This window comes from Schistocerca gregaria, chromosome 4 (assembly GCF_023897955.1).
Source record: "Schistocerca gregaria isolate iqSchGreg1 chromosome 4, iqSchGreg1.2, whole genome shotgun sequence".
In the NCBI taxonomy this organism is placed as follows: domain Eukaryota; kingdom Metazoa; phylum Arthropoda; class Insecta; order Orthoptera; family Acrididae; genus Schistocerca; species Schistocerca gregaria.
Window position 1 is genome coordinate 149,981,183 of NC_064923.1, and position 27,081 is coordinate 150,008,263.

Consider the following 27,081-nt stretch of genomic DNA (forward strand, 5'->3'; position numbering starts at 1 on the left):
CCTTTATCTACAGCCCCCCCCCCCCCCCAAAAAAAAAAAAAACTTCCATCTGTAGAACCACGTCTTGAAAGCTTCTTTTCTCTTGTCTGAACTGCTTACTTTCACATTTCACTTCCCTAGAAAAGACTTTAGAATACTTAAAGCTATATTTGATAAGATTTCTGTTTTCAGTAACCAGTCTACATTTTATAGTTTACCTGCTTCGCCCATCAACATTATTTTACTAGCCAAATTGCAAAATCTCATGTATCACTTTTGGTGTGTCATTTCCTTATCTAATTCCTTCAGCATTGCGTGGTTTAATTCAACTACGTATCATTAACCTTGGTTTACATTTATTGATGTTGGTCTTCTAACTCTCTTCAAAATACTATCCATTCGTTCAACTGTTCTTCCAAGTTCTCTGACAGAACCGCAGTGGCATCGCCAAACTTCAAAGTTTTTATTTGCTCTCGCTCTACTCTAATTCCTTATCAAACTTTTGTTCAGTTTCCTTTACTGCTTGCTGAATACACTGACTAACATCGGAGGTACGCAGCAATACTGTCTCACTCCAATTCTCGACTGTCGCCTCCCATCCCTGTCTCTCGACTCTTACAACTGTAGTCTACTTCTGTAGAAGTTGTAGATAACGTTTGCTTCCTGTGTTTTGTTTTGTTCCTGCTACATTCAGAATTCCTTTGAGTGTATTTCAGCCAACATTGTCATGAGCTTCCCTTAAATCTAAAAACCCGTTAAAGGTAGTGAGTGAATACTGGCTGAAAACTGTGTCCTTGCTAACAGCACGACAGGGAGAGTAGCACAGCCAGATGTTCGGATTCGGTAGTAAACTGATTCAATTATTAAATGGAAATTGCAATGTTAAGTAACTATCGCTGCAGTTACATGTTACATAGTAACTGCGCCATTTTAGTGCCATATCGTCAGTTACGCCATCATTCGCAGACGGTTCGAAGAGAAATGGAAACAAGACTTCGTCTTATAGTTTGCTAATCATGAAATCAAACGAGCGTCATTAATATATGTGAGAATCGTCAGAAGGCCGCCACCTGTCAGAAGCAGCTTACTGTGGGCCACAACTACTATAGTGTGCAAAGATCTCTCTTCCGAGATACACTTACCCATAAACACTTGGCAGTTGCCGCACGGGATTAGCCGAGCGGTCTGGCGCTGCAGTCATGGCCCTATGCTGCTGGTCCCGGCGGAGGTTCGAGTCCTCCCTCGGGCATGGGTGTGTGTGTTTGTCCTTAGGATAATTTAGGTTAAGTAGTGTGTAAGCTTAGGGACTGATGACCTTAACAGTTAAGTCCAATAAGATTTCACACATATTTTTACCTTGGCAGTTACAGTTTGGCTGCGATTAATAAGAAGACTTATGTATTACAGGAATTATGACTCCTCAGCAGACAAGTGACATGCCTGCAGTTTACAGGGTCGACGTAGACAATCTTAGAATCGTAAGATTTTTTTTGTAACCGCTGTGGGGAACGTAGAAAATGACAGCAGCTACAAAGTGGATTCCTCGCGATGTGATATTGGTTGTACAGATGCTTCTTTCAGAGCAGCGGTTTCGTCAGTTTGGAAGAGAATGGTTGTCTGTAGTTGACGAACCATGTGGACGTCTTGCAACACTAGCGTGCGAAAAAAATGCTCCAAAAGACCTACATAAAACATTAGTAACTTGAGGAGGAGGGGCTAAGTTGTGGATCGACTGGACCACAATTCATTATTCATAAACATGTATGTTTCACTAAACAATGTAATTGTGGCGTGGCACACTGACTGTATCTCAGAAAATTTGGTGGGTGAATTGGTGTTGACCCATGCTGCAAAGTCCACAGCTCGTGGTCTAGGGGCTAGCGTTGCTGCCTCTGGATCACGGGGTCCTGGGTTAGATTCGCGGCCGGGTTGGGGATTTTCTCTCCCCGGGGACTGGGTATTTGTGTTGTCCTCATCATTAGAGACAGTGGCTACATAGGACTGTGTAAGAAAATGGACTGTGGAAAAATTGGGACTTCGTACGGGCGCTGATGTCCGCGCAGTTGAGCGCCTCACAAACCAAACATCACCATCACCATTCTGGAAAACGTTAACAAGGATATCTTGAGGACGTACCACGTAATGGCTTTTGACGAGAAGTGATTGTATCTCTACGCACCAAAGAAAAATGATTCTCTACTGACCGGTGCTTCCCAGATGGAGCGTCCCCCCCTCCACCAAGGTGAAAATGAACTAGTGGGGGCAAAGGAAATTCAGGCGTAAACATAAGAAGATTCTGTATAATGTCCCGTCGGCGTCGAGATCATTAGAGACGGAGCACAAGATCGGATTGCGTCAAGTATGGGGGAACGAAATCGGCAGTGCCCTTTGAAAGGAACCATCCCGCCATTGGCCTGGAGTGATTTAGGGAAGTCACTGGAAAACCTGAATCTGGATGGCCGGACGCGGGTTTGAACCGTCGTCTTCCCAAATGCGAATCCGGTGTGCCAAAAATTCACGCTTCGCGGTCAACTCGACACTGTTCTACTTCCAAAAACAGGGGATAGTTACCGCTGCCTTGCAACTGTCGCCTTACCGTCCGTATTTACACGATCTGGTATTCAGTTAACTTGTTGTTTTCGACCCCTTTGAAAAAAGTAAAAAATCTGACAGGAGCCTTTTTTGTGATTGAAGGTGCTGCAACATTGTACAGCATTACATTCAATGAGGTGCATGGATCAACACCCTGGTAAGGCAGTTCCAATTAATGGGAAAAAAATGCACAAGTGCTCGTCGGGAGTGTCGGTAAAAATGTAGCACCCACTTGTTAAATGAATTCATTGGAACTGATTCACTCGGGGTGGTCTTTCGATTTCCGCGTTCCTGCTGTAGGCACCATTTCTGTTGCGAAGTCAGCTTCGTCATCGACTAGACAGGGGTCCCCAAACTCTTCCACTGACGAAATACTTAGTCCTCATACTTTGATGGAATACCTTGTTTACTTTTAAAGTTAATAAAATTTAAAGAAAACCAGGAATTGTTTTATTCAGTGATTAAACTTTAAATCATAACTAATAACAAAGAAACCATTACAAAATTTAAAAAGTAATTAATATCGTCACAATGTCTAAAAAGAAACCGTCATGTTAAGTGTTTCATGGAGCACGTATTCAGTTCCCGTGGAACACCAACGTTTCGCAGAACACAGTTTGGGAAATACTGGACTAGAGAAATCAGGAAACTAGAAGCGCGGCAGGTTTGGCAATAAGTGTGTCTCGGGTAACCACAACGTGGTGGATCCCCGCTTTCCCCATCTGGCCGCCTACGGAACGGTTTTCCGTTAACCGTTCTCGGAACAGTGTTTCGTCTTCTGTAGCGGTGTAGTCAACATTGATACCCGGTCCGACATCAGGATGAATAAATATGAAAACTGTGAAATGATGCTCTTCCGTAGCACTTCAGACTCTATGCGCCGTCGTCTTCCTTTATTTGCTTGCTTGTTTGTTTTTTCGTTCTTTTGACTGTCAGTTGCTTCACTGTTGATTTCAAGTAGACTGAAGTAGATAGTGCAAACATAAGTAAAAACATTTCCTTCCTTGCTTCCTGGTTTGGCTTAACGACTTCGTGATATGAAGATTTGTTTTTTCGTACTGAACTTCTGCAGATGAACAACAGCTCTTAAAAAGAGTCTGTCCACTTCGAGCCACACGCGTTTCGCGTACTTTTATAGGTTTTCTCCATTATTCCAGTACTTTCAAAGGCACTGGTGACTGAGAAGTCTCAAACATTCAGTAACACAAAGCGGTTAAATTTTTTTGTTAATTTGTACAGATCGTACAACTTTACTTAGCGAAGTATATATTATTGGGTGTGACTGTTTACTGTTAGGATGAGAGGGTGGTTTTTGAGAGTGAGAGAGAGAGAGAGAGAGAGAGAGAGAGAGAGAGAGAGAGAGAGAGAGAGAGAGAGAGAGAGAGAGAGGGGGGGGGGGGGGAGGGGGGGGGGGGAGGGGCAATTGGACTGCCAGGGATAATACGTACAACTAAAGGACGGATGGCCATCAACTGTGTTAACTGCGCGGAATGTAGCATCAACCGTCCTGAGCTTGCATTCCGTTTACTTGAGATCAGTTCCTTCCGCCACCTAGATTCGAACCGGCGAGCTCCGGCTGAAGTGCAACAATTTGTACATCACGTGTTCGTGAGCTCCACTATGGAGAAAAAAGGCTCAGATGAAGAAAGCCGGGGTCTCATCTGTAGCACGAAGCACATTTACTTCACAACTCTACAAAACTGTGAATATATAGCATATAGTTGTAAGGCCGACTGTTGTTTGTTAAAAAAAAAAAAGTGTTTCCTTGTGATCCTAGAATGATCCAGGTACTTTGATAAATAGGTTGTGTTGCAGAACGTGAACGTGTCCGTGGGGAGGGGCGGAAGGGGGGGGGGGGCGTGCGGGTCATTAGCAGCCCCTCCCCTGGCACCCACTCCCCGCCTTCCAAAGAAAAAAAATCCAGTAAAATCGTTTATGGAAAGATGATCAGGTGCTGGTGGAAGTAAATCTGGGAAACAGGTCGTGAATCGTGCTTGGATAGCTCAGTTGACAGAGCTCTTGCCAGCGAAAGGGAAACGTCCACGGTTGGAGTCCCGATCTGGCACACCGTTTTAAGCTGCCAGGAAGTTTACAGATACAAAGCGTTTATATTTTTACAAATATAAGTTTCCAACTTTTACAGTTAACTGTGGTAGAATAAATGATGTCTATAATTAATATGCTAGATCACTGGATACTTTCCATTTTCTTGCCCTATCTGGACGGCCACTTCGTTGAGAATCTTTCGGGCAGGTAAAGGCGCCAATTGACGGGCTGACCGTCAACAAATCGTACACGATGCGGAAGTCCACAGGAAGAACCTGGACACGACAGGATACTGACTTCCTGAAATTCGAAAATGACAAAGACCCAGCATTCCTACACTTACACGCTTGCATAGCCGTAGTCTTCGGGCCTGTGTTTACAGTGAGAGCACTAAGTGAAATATAATGGTGAATATACAATTGAATTTTATATCCTGTAAGTTTTGGCATTGTCGAAGTTTCGAGAGTTTGTTGTTATAGTTTTTGATTCAGTTTTATGATACATGTACTCCTCAAAGTTTTGGATAATTGCAATTAAAACACTTTTTTCCTCTGAACCGCAATTTCTTGTAAGTTACTCTAAAGATCTACGGTACAAGGTGAGTCAAAAAGAAAGAACCGATTTCACTTGTTGAAATTCATTGCGCATGTTACTGGATAGAGGAAGGTTCACGAGTTAAAGGTCCCTGTTTATTGAATAGACAGCTTCAACAACTGGATTCCTGAGCTATTGAAGAGTAGCTGCCATGGGGGGGGGGGGGGGGGGGGGGCGGGCTAAAACTGTCTGTTATGCAATACCACAGAAAAGAGTCGCAAGGTTTGAGGTCTGGTGACCTGGGAGGCCAAAAGCAGTGAACAAGATCTTGTTGTCCATCTGTTCCAATCCACCGTTGTGGGATGGTATTCTGAGAATCGCTACACCTCAAGGCGAAAGTGTTTTGCATAAAAATGAAATCATTGGAATCTTCGTGCGTTGAGGAAACAACCAGCCTTGCAGTATGTGCAGGTGTCACATTCCTGTAAGCTTCCTCCGCTAAAAAAAGAAAGGCCCATAAACTCAAAATTCACGCAGCTCTAATGAGTCATTTTAGACCACGACGCCAGGATTTTGTTATCTCCAAATTCTTACGTTATGGCGTTATGCGATAGATGAAACTCAGATTCGTCCGAAAAGACGAGTTGTTCGGGAAAAATGCTCTGCTATATCCTGGAGAACTGAAGTGCACTATGTTATGGTCGCCAGGTGGGAATTGTTGCAGTAAGGTTTCATATGCTGGCGTAGTTTAAGAACACGCCACACCTTTGCTTCAGGGAGTTGAAGATACTGGACAGCCCGTCTTGGGGACTTGAGAGGCCTCCGTGCGAACACATCTCGGATGCGCTCAACGTTTGCATCAGACGTGTGTGACCGGCCAGTACTCTTCCCTTTGCATATGCAACCAGCTTCCAAGAATTTTGTATGCCAGTCATAGATCAGCTTTTAGTCTTGCTGAATTGACTGCGGAATACACGTTGCACTTGAACAATGGACTGATTTCGCGAAAGTACGTACACACACACACACACACACACACACACACACACACACACACACACACACACGAGATTTCTCTTGTGGTGTAGTCGCAATGTTGCTACAAATAATAGCGTAGTTGTGTCAAAACTTTGAGCCTTCCTCTACGCAGTGACGCGCGCAACTTGTTCCTGTCTTAGTTTGTTTAAGCCACCCAGTCTATTACTAACTGCTAAAGCGGTTATCCTTTCCCACTTGCAGGTTGTCTGTACAACGATTTCCTGGATAACAAGAAATTTATTTCAAATAATTATTGATGAAATTCGATTTAAAATGCTGCCATAATCTACTCAAGAGGTATAATTTCAGGCTGAAGGTTTAACACTATAAGACTGTTAAAGCTAGAAACTGTGTATGTATTGAGGCAATGTAATTCGCAGCGCGCCAATTACCCGAAATTCGTCCAGTACTTGGCGATGAGAGTGCATAGCTGCTTACATCAAACATATCTTCAAACGTTTTGGAAGCTTTTTCTCGCTGAAACATAAAAAATGAAACAAAATAATGGAAGGGGGAAAAATTATCACTTAAATGTTCGCTGTTCATGCTATAAAACTTCAGGATCAGACATCACGTTTTAATTTGCAGTTTGTTTGCTTCTAAATCTATTAGAAACCCATTTTGCCGAAAATTTCCGCATACAACTCCGACCCACAAAATTATATCTCGGTTGTTGTTGTCTTCAGTCCTGAGACTGGTTTGATGCAGCTCTCCATGCTACACTATCCTGTGCAGGCTTCTTCATCTCCCAGTACGTACTGCAACCTACATCCTTCTGAATCTGCTTAGTGTATTCATCTCTTGGTCTCCCTCTACGATTTTTACCCTCCACGCTGCCTTCTAATACCAAATTGGTGATCCCTTGATGCCTCAGAACATGTCCTACCAACCGATCCCTTCTTCTGGTCAAGTTGTGCACAAACTTCTCTTCTCCCCAATCCTATTCAATACTTCCTCATTAGTTATGTGATCTACCCATCTAATCTTCAGCATTCTTCTGTAGCACCACATTTCGAAAGCTTCTATTCTCTTCTTGTCCAAACTATTTATTGTACATTTTTCACTTCCATACATGGCTACACTCCATACAAATACTTTCAGAAATGACTTCCTGACACTTAAATCTATACTCGATGTTAAAAAATTTCTCTTCTTCAGAAACACTTTCCTTGCCATTGCCAGTCTACATTTAACATCCTCTCTACTTCGACCATCATCAGTTATTTTGCTCCCCAAATAGCAAAACTCCTTCACTACTTTAAGTGTCTCATTTCCTAATCTAATTCCCTCAGCATCACCCGACTTAATTCGACTACATTCCATTATCCTCGTTTTGATTTTGTTGATGTTCATCTTATATCCTCCTTTCAAGACACTGTCCATTCAATTCAACTGCTCTTCCAAGTCCTTTGCTGTCTCTGACAGAATTACAATGTCATCGGTGAACCTCAAAGTTTTTATTTCTTCTCCATGGATTTTAATACCTACTCCGAATTTTTCTTTTGTTTCCTTTACTGCTTGATCAATATACAGATTGAATAACATCGGGGAGACGCTACAACCCTGTCTCACTTCCTTCCCAACCACTGCTTCCCTTTCATGCCCCCTCGACTCTTAACTGCCATCTGGTTCCTTTACAAATTGTAAATAGCCCCTCGCTCCCTGTTTTTTACCCATACGTCGTTATAAACAATGAAATGCACGAAAAAATGCTGCATTGTGCACGAAGCTTAAATTTATTGCTTCTGCACTTGAAAGGAGGATATAAGATGAACATCAACAAAAGCAAAACGAGGATAATGGAATGTAGTTTAATTAACTCGGGTGACGCTGAGGGAATTAGATTAGCAAGTGAGACACTTAAAGTAGTAAAGGAGTTTTGCTATTTGGGGAGCAAAATAATTGATGATGGTCGAAGTAGAGAGGATATAAAATGTAGACTGGCAATGGCGAGGAAAGCGTTTCTGAAAAAGAGGAATTTGTTAACATCGAGTATAGATTTAAGTGTCAGGAAGTCATTTCTGAAAGTATTTGTATGGAGGGTAGCCATGTATGGAAGTGAAACATGGATGATAAATAGTTTGGACAAGAAAAGAATAGAAGCTTTCGAAATGTGGTGCTACGAAGAACGCTGAAGATTAGATGGGTAGATCACACAACTAATGAGGAGGTATTGAATAGAATTGGGGAGAATAGAAATCTGTGGCACAACTCGACTAGAAGAAGGGATCGGTTGGTAGGACATGTTCTGAGGCATCAAGGGATCACCAATTTAGTATTGGAGGGCAGCGTGGAGGGTAAAAATCGTAGAGGGAGACCAAGAGATGAATACACCAAGCAGATTCAGAAGGATGTAGGTTGCAGTAGGTACTGGGAGATGAAGAAGCTTGCACAGGATAGAGTAGCATGGAGAGCTGCATCAAACCAGCCTCAGGGCTGAAGACCACAACAACAACGACTTAAGCTATGATACGTAGATGGTTCTTAGCTCCCCACAGACGTTTGTCTAGTACGAGGGTCATTCCAAAAAATACTATTTTTGTGTATGTTTTCATTCTGCATGTGTGAAAGTTTAACAGTGTGTAGATACATCCATGGCGCTTGTTTTCAAACTTAGTTCAACCTGTTCCCGTGAGTGGCTCCGTCTCAGCATGTTTTCAATATGGCTGCTACACTTGACGTTCGTCAGAAGCAACGTGCTGTCATAAAATTCCTGTGCTGTGAAAACGAGACAGTGGGAGGAAACATCCACAAGAGGTTGAAAAATGTGTATGGAGATGCTGCTGTCGATCCCAGTACAGTTAGTCGGTGTGCAAGCAGGTTACGTGGTGAAAGCGGGCACAGCAATATTGAGGGTTGTCCTCGCAGCGGCAGGCCTCGTACTGCACACTCCCCAGACAATGTGCAGAGAGTTAGCGAATGTGTGACTGCTAACAGGCGCATTGCAGTGAACGAATTGCCACGCTACGTTGGGAAAGGGGAAGGAAGTGTTTGTAGAATGCTGAATGTGTTGGCGTTAAAAAAGGTTTGTGCCAGGTGGGTTCCCAGGTTGTTGACAGTCGCTCACAAAGAAATCTGTGTCTCATTGAAAGTTAAATTTGAGGGGGGAGGGGCGGAAGAAGGGAGGGAAGGAGGAAGAGACCGTAACTTGCTGTAAGCTCTTTCACAACTGAATCCCGGATTCGCGCCGGTTGGAACAAAAGAAAGCAGCTTGAGAGGTCTTCGACGCGTTTGTATAGCGATTTGAATCAGCACGGAAATGTGCATCGGATGGGAACACAAGCGTACTGCACGATACAGGAAATAAACGCACCTTCGAGGACATTGCGGATGAACTAGTTTCCGCTCAGGCATTGGCGACCGGAGAAGCCTACCAGGAATCGCAGGCGGGCCGTAGCGTGACAGGAAACCTGGAGCGGCACGAAAGAAGCGCTGCCCACGCGAGGCGAGGCGTGCGCAAGTCGGCTGGCGTCGCCTGCTGGAAGCCCCTTCTGCAAACACTGCTGGCGGACGTCGCCGCCTGTGGCGTCAGCGGCGAGGCCTTGGCGCCAGCCCCGCAACCGGTGCGAACCGGACAACTGCCAGGCTCCGGCCGCGGAAGAACCTGCGCAGAGTGTGCGACAAACCGACGCCGTCTAGCGTGGTGCAGGCAGAATCTCAGATCTAGACGATCGCGAGAAACCCTACTTACAAAGTCTCGAGAACGGTGACTCTAGGAATGGACAATATAAATCCCTAAATATTGCTCCCGTAGGATCGTGACGTGAATGGAACGGGGAAGAAACCTAATTGGTATAGTGGGGATTATCCTCCGCCATGCACTTCAGTGGTTTGCAGAGTGTAGAAGTAGATGTTTGGAATGCCAATATAGTCCATTCCTAGAGTCACTATTTAAAGACTGTTCTCGAAACTTTGTAGGTAGGGTGTCTCGAGATAGCCTACATCTTATCTTAGTCTGCCTGTTCACTTTCTTCAGCATCTCTGCCTGTGACCTTTCGTTCTGCCCTTACCTGTATACGTTCAGTAACCCCAATTAGTCCTATTTGGTACTTGTCCTACGCACTTGAGTAACATTCTAGGACGGGTTTGTAGAGAGATCCCAATAGACGAAGACACTAAGCAGGTTCAAAAGGATGTAGGTTCCACCAGTTGCTCGCAGATGAAGAGGCTTCCTGAGGCTAGACTACATGCAAAACTGAATTTCACCAGTCTTAAGACGAAAACACCAGTAGCCGCTGACGGTGACTGTTTTTTGTCCATTTTGCTTATGTACTACAAAGAAGTTTTAAGAAAAGTGCAGCTGCGCGGGATTAGCCGAGCGGTCTAGGCGCTGCAGTCATGGACTGTGCGGCTGGTCCCGACGGAGGTTAGAGTCCTCCATCGGGCATCGGTGTGTGTGTGTATGTGTGTTTGTCCTTAGGATAATTTAGGTTAAGTAATGTGTAAGCTTAGGCACTGGTGACCTTAGCAGTTAAGTCCCATAAGATTTCACACACATTTGAACATTTTTGAAAAAAAGTGCAAAGATAAATGTTTCCAGTGGTCGGTTGCGCAGGTTTAAAATTTCTTGGATCACTGGAAGTTAATTAGTTATGTCACTTTATTGACAAGTCGTTGGCAATAGCAGCTGTACCAGGATCATGCAGTTCTCATAACACTGTTCTCGTTCACGCCTTGTTATTACGACACATACATCGAGGTGACAAATAATGTAATACCTCGCAATATTATGTCGGACCTTCTTTTGCCCGCTGTAGTGCAACAAATCAACGTGCTGCCACACGCCGTTGGGTGGCTTGCGGAGTATAACTATAGATGTAGATAAATGTAGATGGAAGTCGCTGGAAGTCCTCTGCAGAAATACGGAACCATGTTGCCTCTATAGCCGTCCGTAATTGGGAAGGTGTCGTCGGTGAAGGATTTTGTGCACAAACTGACCTATCGATCATGTCCCAAAAATGTTCGATGGGATTCTTGTGGAATGATCTGGGTGGCTAAATGATTCGCTCCGAATGTTAAGAATGTTCTTCAAGCCAATAACGAACAATTGTGGCTCGGTGACATAGTGCATTCATTCATAAAAATTCTATCGTTGTTTGGAAGCATTAGGACCATGAATGGCTGAAAATGGTCTCAAAGTATCCGAACATTACCATTTGCCGTCAGTGATCCATGTAAACACAGCCCACATCATTATGGAACAATCGTCAGTTTGCACCATGCCTTGTTGACAACTTGGGTCCATGGCTTCGTGGGGCCTAAGCCACTCTCGAACCCTACCATCAGCTCGTACCAACTGAAATCTGGAATCATCTGACCAGGCGACGGTTATACATTCGTCCAGGGTTCAAGCGATTGGTCACCAGCCCAGGAAAGGCAATGCAGGCGATGTCGTGCTAGTAGTAAAGGCACCCGTGTCGGTCGTCTGCTGCCATAGTCCATTAACGCCAAATTTAGCGGCCCTGTCCTAACGGATATATTCCTCTTATGTCCCACATTGATTTGTGTGGTTATTTCGCGCAACGTGCTTCTCTGTTAGCACTGAAAACTCTAAGCAAACGCTTCAGCTCTCAGTCCTGAGGTGAAGGCTGTCGGCCACTGCGTTGTCCGTGATGAGAGGAAACACCTAAAATTTGGTATTCTAGGCATACTATTGACACTGTGGATCTCGGAATGTTGAATTCCCTAACGATTTCCGAAATGGACTAAGCGTCTAGCTCCAACTACCACTCCGCCTTCAGAGTCTGTTAATTCCCCTCGTGCGGCCATAATCACGTCGCAAACCTTCTCACATGAATCACCCGAGTTCAAATGACAGCTCCGCCAAGGCACTGTCCTTTATACCTTGTGCACGCGATACTACCGCATATTGCTATTCCATGACTTTTCTCACTTCAATTTAATAAACTGTGAGGACGCTTGATTCCAGTTTTCTTCTCGTTAGAGGTGACAATCGCCTTTATTGCACTCTCTTCTTCCTCGATTGTGTTTAACGGACAGTTTTTGGCAACCTCTGTTGGTGTCACGAAAATGTAATTCTAGAAGACGTTAGTAGACTTAAAAGGGCGATCGTCCGATGTGCTACACTGGTTTGTAAGGCAAGCACGACTCTGGGACCGAACAGTGTTACAGATAATGAAAAGTAATTCAAAAGCTGTATGTCATATCACTGCAGAGTTACACATTCGATGAGACCTCAGAACTGTGAAAGTATCTTTGTAATGCAGAACGATTTACCTGTAACCCTTGCCATTAAAGTTGGGCGAGCGTCTCTTAATTGGTTCAAATGGTTCTAAGCACTATGGGGCTTAACATCTGAGGTCATCAATCCCCTAGACTTAGAACTACTTAAACCGAACTAACCTAAGGATATCACCCACATCCATGCCCGAGGCAGGATTCGAACCTGCGACCGTAGCAGCCCTGTGGTTTCGGACAGAAGTGCCCAGCGAGCGTCTCTGTAAAGTTTCCTCCAAAACGGGCAAACTTGACACACATTGCGCCATTTTGTTGGAGATGCTCCGTAGTATGAGCTGTTCTCGTGGGTTGGAGACATTGACGGTTTACTAATCGTTCAGACTTCTTTGGTAAAGAAGCTATTATTTCTCTGAATGCCGCCAATATGGTGACGGAGCAATGTCGCACACGCCTCAGCCGCGGGTTGGCTCTAGGCAGCCTGCCCCGCGTGGCCGTACAGTACCCCGCGCAGGTGCCTCACCAGCTGTGGCGAGCACAGCAAGGTGCGGCGCTGAGCGGATGATGCAACTCTGCAGCGAATGTGCTCAGACACCGGCCCCGACCAGGTGGCTCGGTCACCACGGCCCCGCCTCTGATAAAGCGCGTGTGGCGGCGCCGCTATCGCCGGCGGCATCTGACATGTCTGCCGCTCCGATATGATGCTCCTCGCATCACTAGACGTTGAGGCTGAAGCGCTGAGCCCGACTCACGCTAGACCTCAACGGAATGGAACGTCAGGTGACCTCACCGTCAAATTGTGTTGGGTTCACCCTAGACAATGTGTCAACTCGACGTCACTTCACTTAGCCCAGTACCGAACGGCTGAAGTCGGGCTTGAGAACCGTCTGTGTTACAAAAAGGCGGAATCTAGTGAAGAATTGCTTCTGTCTTGAGTTCTTCGGCGGACGTTTGCAAACCTCCCAAGTGGTGGAAGACACAGCACCAGCAGTTGACGGTGAAGCTTCGTCAACAAGCGGACACGAAAGTCCTAACAACTTTGTACCGCACATTTGCCAAATGCAAATTTTTCCTAATAGTCTAAAAGAATATTTTACTCTTCAAGGAAAATTTTTTATAACTCTTGCATATTATAAATTTTGTGTCAAGCCGTATACTGATTTTATGCATGGAATATTTGTCCTTCATTGCTCATATTTGAACCAACCCGCCAGGGTAGCCGAACGCGCTGCTTCCTGGACTCTGGTAGGTGCGCCGGCCCCAGATCGAATCCGCCCGGCGGATTAACGAAGAGGGCCGATGTGCCGGCCAGCCTGGATGTGGTTTTTAGGCCGTTTTCCACATCCCGCTTGGTGAATACCGGGCTGATCCCCATGTCTGCACTATTTCACGATTTACACTAGACGCAGATAGTTGGGGTACACGGATTCCGTACTGGGGGGGGGGGGGGGGGGGCGGGGTGGCGACAGGAAGGGCATCCCTAAAAACTAACATTGCCAATTCCGTTGGCACCACACCGACCCTGCAATCGCTGCGGGACTACGACGTAAGCGAAAGAAAGAAAGAATTGCTCGTATTTGAACCCGCCTGGTTAACCGCACGTGTTGATGCGATCGCTTCCGGAACGGGGAGGTATGCCGGCCCCGCATCGAATCCGTCCGGCGAATTGACGACGAGAGGGTCGGTGTGCTGGCAAGCTTGGATGTGGTTTTTAGGCTGTTTCTCACATCGTGCTAGGTGAATACCGGGCTGGTACCCATGTCCCGTCTCAGATATACGCTACGCCACATTTAGAACACTTGTTTACTCTGTACTACTTCTGTCCTGTGGGGTGAATAGAAGACTTTGGTCTCCTTCAAAATCTCGCTTAGCAGCAGCATTTGCATGTGACATCCAAGGTGATTCAGGCAAAAACAGCATGATCTCCATATTTCAGCTTGTGTTCTAATAGTCATTTTGTGTTGCAGAAAAGGTTAAAATACTTTTGTTTCAATATTAAAGTGGAACGACCGCAATGAAGCTAGTTATATACTGAAGAGCCAAAGTAAACTGGTACACTGCCTAATAGCATGTGAGGGCCCCCGCGAGCCTGCAGAAGTGCCTCAGCACGACGTGGCATGAACTCGACTAATGTCTGAAGTTGTGTTGGAGGGAACTGAAAACATGAATCCTGCAGCACAGTCCATACATCCCTAAGCGTGGGAAGGGGTGGAGATATCTTCTGAACAGCATGTTGCAAGGCATCCTAGATATGCTCAACAATATTAACGTCTGGGGAGTGTGGTGGCCAGCGGAAGCGTTTAAACTCTGACGAGTGTTCCTGGAGCCACTCCGTAACAATTCTGGAGGTGTGGGCTGCCGCATTGTCCTGCTACAATTGCCCATGCACATGAATGGATACAGGTGATAAGACTGGATACTTACGTACGTGTCACCATCAGAGTCGTGTCTAGATGTATCGGGAGTCCCGTATAACTCAAACTGCAAACGCCCTACACCATTACAGTGCCCCACCAACTTCAACAGTCTCCTGCTGACGTGCAGGGTCCATGGATTCATGAAGTTGTCTCCATACCGGAACACGTCTGTCCGCTCGATACAATTTGAAACGAGGCTCGTCCGACCAGGCAACGTGTTTCCAGTCATCAACAGTCCAGTGTCGGTGTTGACAGGCCCAGGCGAGGCGTAAAGCTTTGTGTCGTGCAGTCATCAAGGGTACACGAGTGGGCCTTTGGCCCTGAAAGCCCATATAGATGACGTTTCCTTGAATGGTTCGCACCTGATGCTCAGCATTGCAATATGCAGCAATTTGCGGTAGGGGTGAAATTTTGTCACGTTGAATGATTCACTTCAGTTGTCGTTGGTCCCGTTCTTGCAGGATCTTTTTCCAGCCGCAGCGATGTCGGAGATTTGGTGTTTTACCGGATTCCTGAGATTCACGGTACACTCGTGAAATGGCCGTACAGGAAGATTCCCACTTAATCGCTACCTCTGAGATGGTGTGTCCCATCGCACGTGTGCCGACTGTATCAGCACTTTCAAACTCACGTAAATCTTGATAACCTGCCATCGTAGCAGCAGTAACAGATACAACTGCGCCAGACACTTGCTTATAGGCGTTGCCGACCGCACCACCGTATTCTGCCTGTTCACATATCTCTGTATTTGAATACGCTTGGCGCTCCAGTGTAGAACGAACAGTTGCCAGACAGATCGGAAGAATTCTAAAGAAATTATATCGTGAAAGAAGTAGGTTGCAAGACCTTCGTGCGACCTGTTTGTTCAGTAGTGCTAGTCAGTCTGGAACTCGCAAATGTGGGATTCAGAGGCGATGCAAAGAAGAGCGCCGCCAGAGCGTTAGGGAGAAGCGCATAAGGGCTCCAGTTGCAGGGGGTACAGGTGAGACAATCTGCATCGTGCGGAAGTTTACTGTTTCGAGAAAACACCTATGCAGAAAGTCAGGTAATACAGTACTTCCCCTACACAAATTTCTTGCAGTATCCACGACGGGTAAATCTGAACAATTCGGGCTCATACGGAAGTTTACAGATAGTGGTCTTTCTCACACAGCTCATTCGCGAGTGGGACAAGAAAGCAGGGGGGTGGTGGGTGGTGTCAGATGGTACCGACAGTACCCTCCGCCACACTCTTCAAGGTGGATTGTGGGTGTACAGCTAGAATGTCTAACTCATTTTACGCCATATGTGGGCTGTAGGACAACGAGGCGTGCGGACCCAATTCGACGATGTGTTCTCGGGTTCTGAGTGTGGCAGCAAGATTTCTTTTGGAGTCTTGTCAAACTTTTCACACCGGAGACGGTACTCCCAGAAACTTTACATATGTATGAAATGTATATGTAAAGGTTAGCCAAAGCGATTTAAGGTGACCACCCCCATAAAGCGGGAAATCGGCGTTAGAGGTCTAGGTCCGACACAAATTTTCACTGTATTCGTTCCCTTCTACAGCTGATAGTTATTCGTACTCGCAACTGCGAATACATCTCACGTATTTCATTGCGGCTGTAGTCGTCGCAGAGTGAACATGACAGACATCGCCGTATCGTATCTTCGCCCGTTCATCGGAGTTAATGACTGATCCTTTTGATAACACATCCACGAAAAAGGCACCATCGCAACCCAGACAGACTGTCGTTATGACTTTGCCAGAGGAGGTAGCAGCCTTGAATTTCTTCTTCTTTGGTGATTGCGGATGCTACTCCAGTGACTGCCAATTTCGGCTCGAGGTGATGCACCCTGGTTTCGTAACCTGTAACGATACGAGACAGCATTTAAGATAAGACGCCTTTTACTTGAAAGTTATGGTCCGTTATGGGGATTCGTGGAATCCACCTTGAGCACACCTTTGAGTACGCAAGTGTCTAATGCTCACCGACAGTTGTAGAGGAAATTGTCGATTTGTGGTTTTTCGATCTGTATGAGTAGTGGCATGCGCGAAATTCATCTTGTCCGGAGCAGTAGCAGCGACAAGATGTCCCGAAAATGTCCCATCATGGAGCTTATTCTTCACTTCGTGAGCTTTAAGTCTGTCTGTACACAGTCATTTATGGAAGTTCTCAAACACTTCTTTTTCCACAACCAGGAATTCAGTTACAGCACATTGCTTGTAACGAGTACCTTTTGTAGACGCCATTTTGATGGTACACTGTCGCTCGGAATTTTTCGAAACTTCGAATATACGCAGAAGAAACAAGAGATTTGAATTATCTAGACCAAATGTACAGGGGCCATATTCTGCTACATCTAAATACATTGCCAACGAGGTACTATACAGTGCATGACGGAGGCTACTTCGTACCAATGGGGGAAAATATCTGTACGTATATTCCTCTATACGCTCACAAATATTCCCATGGTCCCTACACACGACGTATGTGGTGAAGCAGCAGAACTGCCACATAGCCATCCTCGAATATTGATTCTCAAATTCGCCTTGCTTTCAAGTATTGCAATTTAAGTTTCCTGAGCAACTCCTTCGCTTACTCGTATGGACAGAACAGATGTGCTCTGGTCCTAACTCTGGCGCGTTAGTCTCGAACTGATTGCCTTGAATGCACTTCCGTTGTAGACGCGCCGTGCTTTTGCCGGAATACTTTCATTCTCCTCCCTCCTTACTCTTTTACGTGTCCGCCCCATTCCGTATCAATTCTTGACGTTACTCAATATCTGTGTATCATGGGACGAGCTCCAAACGTTACTCAGTGCTGTACTAATCTGATACTATTGGCTTTTTTCTCTTTGCTATGAACGTTGTCTTTCATTTGTCCTCATTTAAAGAGAGTTGTTTTTCATTACATGTAATGGAAATACAGACGCAGCCTACATGTACGTTTCATAGCAGGCTTCAGACACTTCAACAACCATCATGTGATCGCGTTTTTTGCTGGTCCGTTCTTAACTTGCAACTGTGTGGTATTAAACGCCTACACCCTGTTAATTCCAAAGTGTCTCCGGCCTGCAAGGGCGACCTGGTTGTTCTCCGTGCACGATAACTGTTGTCTTCGTTGAACTTAGACGCCTACAGACATATTTTGCTGCAGTGGTATAAAAGACCTACTGGTCCACACATGCTGTATTCTACGTATGTCAATAAGTCTCTCTCCCTTGCTAATTGAGAAAAGGTAACTATACAGTTCCCTCCCTCGGTGCAAGCTTCCTTTATAACCGCATACCACTAGTTTCTAAGTTATGAGTCACTGGCACAATGAAACGATTCTCCTTACAATCTACAGTAACGATATATCTCACCTGCATTTCGAAGTAGATTTTAACGCATGGCGTTATGTTTTGTTTTATATTTCCCGTCCTCCCTCTTCCTTCTCCTCCTCCTTTCCATTCCGTATGTTTACGGAATGGGGAGACAGTTCCTACCAAGATATGATCGTAAATCTTTCGTTCGAATTTTTAAGGTTGAACGTGAAGAAGTCTTGAGTGATAGAGAGATTAAGTAAGGAGCAGAGCGTTCTCTATAAACGGCGATGATGTTAATCTCAGAAAACTGTGTGTCAGATATGAACGGGGAAAAGTACTGCGATAAGCACCAATCTTATCATGTTCTTTGATTTATTTGCACGAGACCCTTGGGTGGTGCCGCTCACATTGTAAGTCTCCTTTTCTGTCCCCCTAGCCTTCCTGATGTGACACGCGCACGAGAGAGAGAGAGAGAGAGAGAGAGAGAGAGAGAGAGAGAGAGAGAGAGAGAGAGAGAGAGAGAGGGGGCGGAGGGAGAGGGAGGGAAGGAGGGAGGGGTTACTGTTTTGGAAGGGTAGACGATGGTGAGATGGAAAGAGAAAGAAAGTGTGTGTGTGTGTGTGTTTAAACATTACACACATAATTGTTTCCATTACCAACATAACTAAAATGAAAAAAGGTAGTGATTATTACCGCATTAGGAAGTAAATCATAGGTACGTATCGTGCTGTTGTTGTTTAACGAAACTACCTGTCTAAGCAAGTTAGAGCAAAGTGGATTTAACGTCTTGTCAGGGAAAAATTCGAGCCATGGAGTAGTTGGAAGCAGCACATGTGCACCCAAACGTGAAAGGTGCAACAAACCTTTGGCCAGTCTTCCATGGGACTGTAAGATTTTACAGAGATCACATGCGCTGTTCCAGTTCTTTGGGAAGAACCTATCTGTGACGGAAATTTGTCATATCTCAGAAACCGAGGTGAAACAGCATGCCACAAAAATTTCGACTCGACGTTATGAAAAACCAGCAGAACATTCCTTGCATTGTTAGAAAACTTCTTGGGTGTCGTTGAAAATACGTTTGGGAAAGCAAGTTCAGTTTTATAAAAGGCAAGCTTCCGCATACGTTCTATCACTGAATGTGTAGATTTCTGAACGTAGTATACTCGCTCAACAACTTGGAGTATTTTGCATTGAAAGAAAATTTCGTAGTCTTATTTCTGAGTGAAGGGATAGTTACCAATTAATACTCATTTTCCGAAAGCATAGCGTTGTATTAAAAACTTTTTAAACTCAATTTAATGGTGAACTTCAACGTTGTTTTCAGAGACTATAATGACACATCCGAACAAAGACGCGATTATGTTGCATTCAGTTGCTGACAAGTAGCAAACCATTAAAAATCAGCTGAAGTTACAAAATGCCTTCAATTCAATATCTAAGTGCACCCGAATGGCGTGATGTTCGGTATTCCAGTTCAGTAGAGAAAAACAAAGTTTGCTATCGTAAAATCTGTCGTCTTCCAAAACTAGTACGGTACTTCTACGTTGGTCTGGAAGTTGATTCTTTCGTGACCTGTAAACCTTCGCAGCACTTACACTTATTGTGAGTGCTTCTTCTTCCGATTACATCTCCAGCGCACAGAAACAAACGGAGCTCCTCGTTTTCAGCAACCTGTGAGACAGTCGAACGCTAACTGAGTGATTAAAGCTTGCGGCCACAGTAGCTGGAATTTCCCCCGTTGCACAACGCGCGTCGTTCAGGTTGTCTTGCAGGCTAGTATGCCTGGTTACGTCAAAGGCGCGTTGGCGAATAGGAAGGCGGGACAGCACGGCGACCAATCAGGAGGCGCAGACCAAGGGGTGTGTGGAGGGCTTGGCTCCGTATAGAGCTGGCAGCCAGAGCCGCTCGTAGATATCATTCATTTGTGAGGCAGTGCTGTGTGACAGTGTATTCGTGGCGCGTAGTTTATTCCGTTTATACTACTGAATCTGCGTATTCTTCGCCATGGGTATGAGGAGCAATACCAGTAATAAGGTGAGCGTGCCTATAGAGAGAGTTTTATTGATTTTAGGACATGCTTTCGTGAAGCGATATAGCGCTGGTGTATGTGAAGATCGTTTTTTTTTCATCGTTTGAGTGGCTTTGACTGACGTGTAAAGTACGCTAAAGTAACAGTTTTAAAGACTGGTGTAAGATACACAGGCATTTGCTTCAATTGTTTTATTGTTTGTATATGCAATTTAAACTATCTAAACGATAAGTGCTAGTATCGAATTCTTGTCTGCACCGCGGTCTTATACAGAAGGTAGGAAAAACGGTGAAGAAACTTTCAAATATATCGAGACCATTCAAGATAAATTGATTACTTCAACATTTTTGATCTTCGAATAGTTTAAGCTCTGCTTATATTCCGTAGCCCCAGTTGCGACACTTGCTGCTGTCGAAATGCAGGCGTATGCTTTCGAATTGTGCGCTTTGAGTTTTGCGACGATGATACGACTAAGTGAACTGCTCTAAACTGTGAAAATACGAAGTCAACTGGGATAAGAAAGAATCAACGAGAATATTTGCATCAGCGTTTCTGCAAAGTCATAGAAAAGCCACTGTTGTTAAGTCGAAGTTGAGTAATTGGTGTGTTGCACACTGTTCGTGTGGCAGCGTTGTTTTATCTCATAACTTTTTGTTGACCTCGGTCAGCACACACTTTGTTTGCAGGCATAACAGTACCGCTAATCTGATTTTGGATGTCCCTTTTATTTGCAGATTCGTGAACAATGCAAAGAGCTGATGCTGTCAGATTACCAAATCCACCAGATCATGGACAGACTACTGGAAGATATAAAGTTGGGGCTAGGAAAGGAGACCCACGCGAAGGCCATTGTGAAGTGTTTCGTGACATACGTTCAGGACTTGCCCAATGGGAAAGGTAAGCTTGATCTCTCTCTTTCTCCCCCTCTAACATGGAAATTTTTCAATTTTTTGCTATTGTTTTAATATGTCAATGTTTGTTTATTAGAACAAGGGAAGTTCTTGGCACTTGATCTGGGAGGTACAAACTTCAGAGTGCTTATTATAGAACTAGAGGGAGAAAAGTTTCACATGGATTCTAAAATATATGCCATTCCTCAGAGTATTATGCTTGGAACAGGTGTACAGGTATGTTGTTACACTATAATGTATTATTGTGTTCGGCATCTCCCTCTTTCCTTCTGAAATCAATCAATCAAACTGCCCTTACTTTTCAGCTCTTTGATCACATTGCTGAATGTTTGGCAAACTTCATGAAAGAGCATCAGATGGCCCATTTAAGATTACCACTGGGATTCACCTTCAGTTTTCCCCTCACTCAGAAGGGTTTGACAAAGGGATACCTGGAAAGGTGGACGAAAGGGTTCAACTGCAGTGGTTGTGTTGGTGAAGATGTGGTTCAGTTGTTGAAAGATGCTCTAGCAAGGAGAAATGTAAGTGTATTATTGATTTAAAAAAAGCTCTACTTAGATCATACACGGTATTGCAATGAGCTTGGCAAATAAAGGGTACCAGTAAATATTCCACCTAACTTTTACCTAAACATTAAAACTATGAAACAAATCTGTAATGTACTGTTGAAAACGATTTTCTGCTAGTGGAGTGTATAAGTCATCTCGTGCAACTGGGCCGCTGTTGACAATCATAGAAAATGTCATTTCAGTGGTGTTTTCTCTTGTGAATCAAAGTGAAGCCACGCAAGGCAATTTGGTCTTAATATGAAACATGTTATTTTTTATACTGAATAGTCAGTTCAAATAGTTTACGCATTTCTGAATAAGTGTGATGAGGTAACCTACTATCAAGTCTATGGAACAGCTGTATTTGAATATCTTAATTCAGTCACTGTGAAGTTATTAATTCAATGTTAGTTTCCTTCACACTTAAGACAATAGCCAATAAATGTTTTTGGCTGACTGGGGGGTTTTCAAAGTATGTCTTTAAATAGCTTTTTGTTCAAAAACTTGCTTGGGACATGACAGTTTTAAAATCTTATTTTATTTTTTGAAACGAACAGAGGTGGTCAACCCGATTTGGGAGTATCCTCAAAACCAACGTTATTTCTTTGAAACAATGTGTAAAGTGTAGACAGATATGAAATCTTCTCAAAGCCCAAGAGCTGCTGATTGTGCTTACTGGTATAGTGGTTAAGACACTGGATTCACATTCAAAAAAAGACAAAAATCCTCATCCACATTTAGGGGTTTCTTCAGTTCAATACATCAGCAAAATTGTACATAAACACACTGAGTTATGGTCAGCATGAATGGAATCTTATTACATCTTACTTCAACAACAACAACAACAACAACAACAACAACATCTAAATAGCTTTGCCAGATGAAAAGAGCTGCTTCAGCTCTCTTTCTACAGAGAAATTGTGTGGTCAGTTCTAAACTGGCAAAGTAGCAAATTGTGAACTGTCCAATATAAAAATCACTTTGCAAACCTTCCTAGTACCGATTATTGTGATAATGCGGGTTACTAACACATGCACTGTTACATAATTGATAAGTTATAAATTGCATTATATATTTTTATACTGAGTACTTAAGTGATTTGACACCAAAACAAAACACAGCTCACTACACAACTCATAATGGAAGGTATTCTCCGTAGAAAGTTGTACAGCTCTTCAACATATCTGCTAGCAGTAATAGTAATAATGGTAAGAATAAAATATGAATCTTCATGAAAGATAACTTCATTATTTGTATTGTAAACCTCAAAATAATAACTGCATGTATTTGAGTAGATATAAACATAAATAAAAAGAAAAGGATAAATGGCTACTCACCGTAAAGAACAGACATGATGAAAATACTACTACACATTTAGCTTTCGGCCACATCCTTCTCCAGAAAAGGGTGTGCACACACACACACACACACACACACACACACACACACACACCTGCCATATCCATTATCTTAAACAGTGTGTGTGTGTGTGTGTGTGTGTGTGTGTGTGTGTGTGTGTGTGTGTGTTGTTGCGCACGTGCACGCAATTTAATGTGTTGCCTGCGCAGTAAGTAGCTATATATCCTTTTCTTTTTATTGTTGACTTTCGAGCCTGGAGTTTATATTGTTGGAGTATATATATATATATATATATATATATATATATATATATATATATATATATATATATATAAGGTGTTAAAAATGTTGACTATTTTGAGGGGTGATAGTATCCATCAGAACAAGAAAAAATTTCAATAAATATGGCCTCTAGAATGTATGCCTAAAGAACTCTATGAAACACATCTCTTCTGTTGAAAAAGTACTCATAGTTCTTAAGGTATCCATTGTAGAGCCCATGTTTACTGAGTACTACCATCTCTCAAAATGTTACTCTTTCAAGGCCCTGTAGAACTGAAAATTTACATGGGGTATATGCGTGTAAAATATTTTTTTAACGTAGATATGTATTGACTCTCTGCTTGATTTAAATTGCACAGAATTTGATCTAGTTTTAACTTACTTGTAATACAAACAGTTACCCATATATACTTCAGTTCAGATTTTAATTTACCTGATTCATGAATAGAATCACCAGTACACTCAATGTTTTCAGTGTCTGACAAAATTGAGAGTTGTTTAAAGTACAAAAATATTGCGTGATTTCAGGATATCAATGTATATTGTGCTGCTGTTATAAATGATGCCATTGGAACACTAATGTCTTGTGCCATCATATCTCCCAATACTCGAATAGGTCTCATTATCGGTAAGTTGAGTTTATTATTGAAGATGGCATTCAGGGTTATTTACCAGCAAGTACTTCATGAACATTTCTGTTGATAGTGTTAAGCTCAAAAAATTCTTAAATTAATTTCACAATCTTTGTGAATATTTTTTATTGTTAATGAAGTACTTGCTTTTAAAAAATGTATAAATTTTTTGACAGGTGTTCCTCTGGGCGGCTACTGTTGTTGCAGTTTTAAAATTATTAATCTCTTTTGTAGCTAATCAACTTTATATATCATTTTAGGATGTGCAGATTGATGTTTGTGGTATACTCAACGACACAACGGGAACGTTAATGTCATGTGCATGGAAAAACCACAACTGCAGGATAGGGCTCATCGTTGGTATGTTCAGATTCTTATCAGTGTGCCACATGCTTGGCAATGCTTCACTTGAGCTTCAGAACTACTTCCCTGTTTTGAAACTTTGATTGATACTGGTGATGGAACTGATGCATGTTCTGTAGCTGCTTGTTTGTATATTTTCATCCAGTAAACCCTTCTCCTTTCTTTTCTTCAAGAAATAATTGTATTTCTCTTCAAGGCATAATTTTTTACAATGCAAGTATAATCTTTAGTTTTTATGCCTCTTCAGTGTGTGCTTCTGCAACATTATCTCCCCTTTCCCATCTGCACTACACCTCCACAAGAAATCTTTTGCAGATGACTACAGATACTGCATTATTAATATCAAATATTTTTTTTATTTTTGTTATCTTTTAAAGAAAATACACGTTGCCATTGCTATCACTACCACATTAAAACATATGTAGGTGTTACAAAAATAAGAAGCAGTTGTAGATACCTTCTATTCTGTTGACAAATCATACCATTACCTTCTTAGTTGTACAGGAAAACAATACTTCGGAGGTGAATTGGGCACCACCTATATGCGAGTAGACAGCAATAAACAGCAGAGAACCAAAACTCTGCTGTTTATTTGTACTTCAGAATGCTCCAGTGGACTGTCATCAACTTGTGATGTATGGTCCACCAGGGTAACAAAGTAAAAATATTGCTGCAGGAACATGCAGAGGCCATTTGTGAAGGAGACAGATCATCAAAACAATATCTTGCACTTTGTGATTTTTTTTTTTTTTCAAATTTCTTTTTTTCCATATCAATTCTTAAAAATAGTTAATCATTTTTTATACTTGAATTCCCCACCACTTCACCACTTATTGCAAAACACACACACACACACACACACACACACACACACACACACACACACACATTGACTCAAGGGTTCACTGTTAGTTCTAAACTTAATTGCTTCACAATTCACAACAGTCACTCCATTTTGCAATCAGTGTCAGTGGAAATTCGTTGTACTATTGTTGAGGTTGTGAGCACCAACTGATGTTACTGCCCCCATGTGTATACATAGCACACTTATGCCTGCTTGTTTTGAAACAGTAATTTTTCTGTTTTTCTAATATTCATACTTGATATTTTATTAGCTTTTTCTGATGTGCTACTGACTGTGGTAGAATGTGTAGCTTTTGTACAAAATTTTCTCTATGCTAATGAGACTGTATTTTAGTGACATGCATCTTGTATTGCTTTTGTGTGTGCTTTGAGTGTTCTTAATGTACATGAAGATTATTAAATCTGTTTTCAAGTTTGTATCTGTAGTAGTTTCATAGAATTTTATTTTTATGTATAAAAGAGAGAGATTTGATATTTGCTATTGATCAATGTGTCTTTGATAAGTTTTACATAAAAAAAATCAAATTTCGTTAAATTGATGAAAATGCATCTGAATGAATAAATGCTTCCTTGCTTTAATGTGCAATAATGGATTGCCATAAAGCAAGTTAAGTAATTAAAGGGACACATCTGTAATGGGAGTGAAACAAGTACAGCTCAGCATATTTTTCATGGGTAACTGCCAATTTGACACTTTGGTCATCCTCATTATGTTCCGAGGAAAAATAACGTAGTGTTGCAAAAGTAAATCGTACTATTACGCTAAGAATATAGCGGACTGAGGAAATGTTAGCAAGCCAATATGTAATTTGTAACTCCATAGTGACCACTATGTGGGGAATGATTATCGTGGTGGATTATTATTAATCAGTAAGATTGTAGTAAAACCATGTGCATCACTCACTCGCTCACTTTATTCCAGGTTAATGTTTAAATTTGGCAAAAAGATTGCACAACTCATTGCCCGTTTTCCACAGTATGTCCTGTCTTTTCCTCCACATCAGTCACAGGAAGTACTTTCACATTAGTCCGAATGAAAGATGTGGTCGTCCCTCTCGGGTCAAACAGAGTTTTGACCATTGAAGACAGAGACGATCAAAACCTGCAACTGTCATTGTTTGGTTTTAAATTAGATCTGGTGGAGATTCAAACCAATGTTCCGCTTCCCAGTTACGTTGAAAATGCATTTGCTTGAAGACAGACCCAGGATAGCACTTGTGACTTCAGAAGTATAACTGAAAGATTCTGGAAAAGTGCTATTTAGATCTGCATTTTGACCTGAATATATGCCTTTTGCTGGCAGATGCTCTACTGATTGAACTGTACTCACTCAGGACCTGCTCTTGCAGCTTTACTTCTGCCAGTACCTCTATCTAGATTGAGTTCTTATGGGGCTCTGTCTTCTTAGGAAAGTATTTCTTCTTGGTTCTGGAGGAGCAGTATTGGACAGAACAGGCAGGCAATGAATGGGAATGCATTGTACAATGCCAGTAATGCTCCTCATTGTCTTATTCAGGTGTACACTTATCTCAGCTATTGTGTGCTTTTCTTTCATGGTTTCACAGTATTCAGCAGCTGAGTACCCAAGTGAAATTGCAGCGTTGCATATAGTATCTCCATTTGCTCCCCAGGTGTTTCCAGGTATTCTGCGAAGTAGATCTACTCTAGAGACAAGCTTCTTTAAGAGGTTTATGCAGTGCTGCTTAAATGGCAACTTACCAATCAAGGCTGAACCAATCGAGGCTGGCAATTTAAATATTTAGGGAAGCAGTTCAGGAAACTTCTGCTCCATCAAACAGCATGTGAACTTTTTGTATGCCACTTGGTTCAGGTTAATAACACAGTCAAAAGGTCACATTGGTTTTTTGGATTGCATGATTCAATATCAAACAGTATCACAGTAAGTGTTAATGACTGCACCATATTACAAAAATGTCAATCAGCAAAGCATTTTGTCTGTTCTTAATAACAATGTGAAAGAGTCTGAGTGTTCACAACCTA

At 42.9% G+C, this 27,081-nt stretch overlaps 1 protein-coding gene across 10 annotated transcripts in view; it reads left to right on the forward strand.

Annotated features, from left to right (window-relative positions):
- LOC126365957 (hexokinase type 2) overlaps positions 1-27,081 on the forward strand; it is a 397,654-nt gene that overhangs the window by 363,619 nt on the left and 6,954 nt on the right. For 5 of the 10 annotated variants that reach the window (XM_050008745.1, XM_050008747.1, XM_050008741.1 and 2 more), the window contains exons 2-5: positions 20,856-21,018; positions 21,109-21,248; positions 21,338-21,553; positions 24,114-24,213. In XM_050008745.1, coding sequence (XP_049864702.1) covers positions 20,856-21,018; positions 21,109-21,248; positions 21,338-21,553; positions 24,114-24,213 — 619 coding nt within the window. Of the gene's footprint in view, positions 1-19,954; positions 20,127-20,855; positions 21,019-21,108; positions 21,249-21,337; positions 21,554-23,749; positions 23,850-24,113; positions 24,214-27,081 lie in introns of those variants that run through there. The other 5 variants (XM_050008746.1, XM_050008748.1, XM_050008740.1 and 2 more) reach the window with 3 other exon arrangements.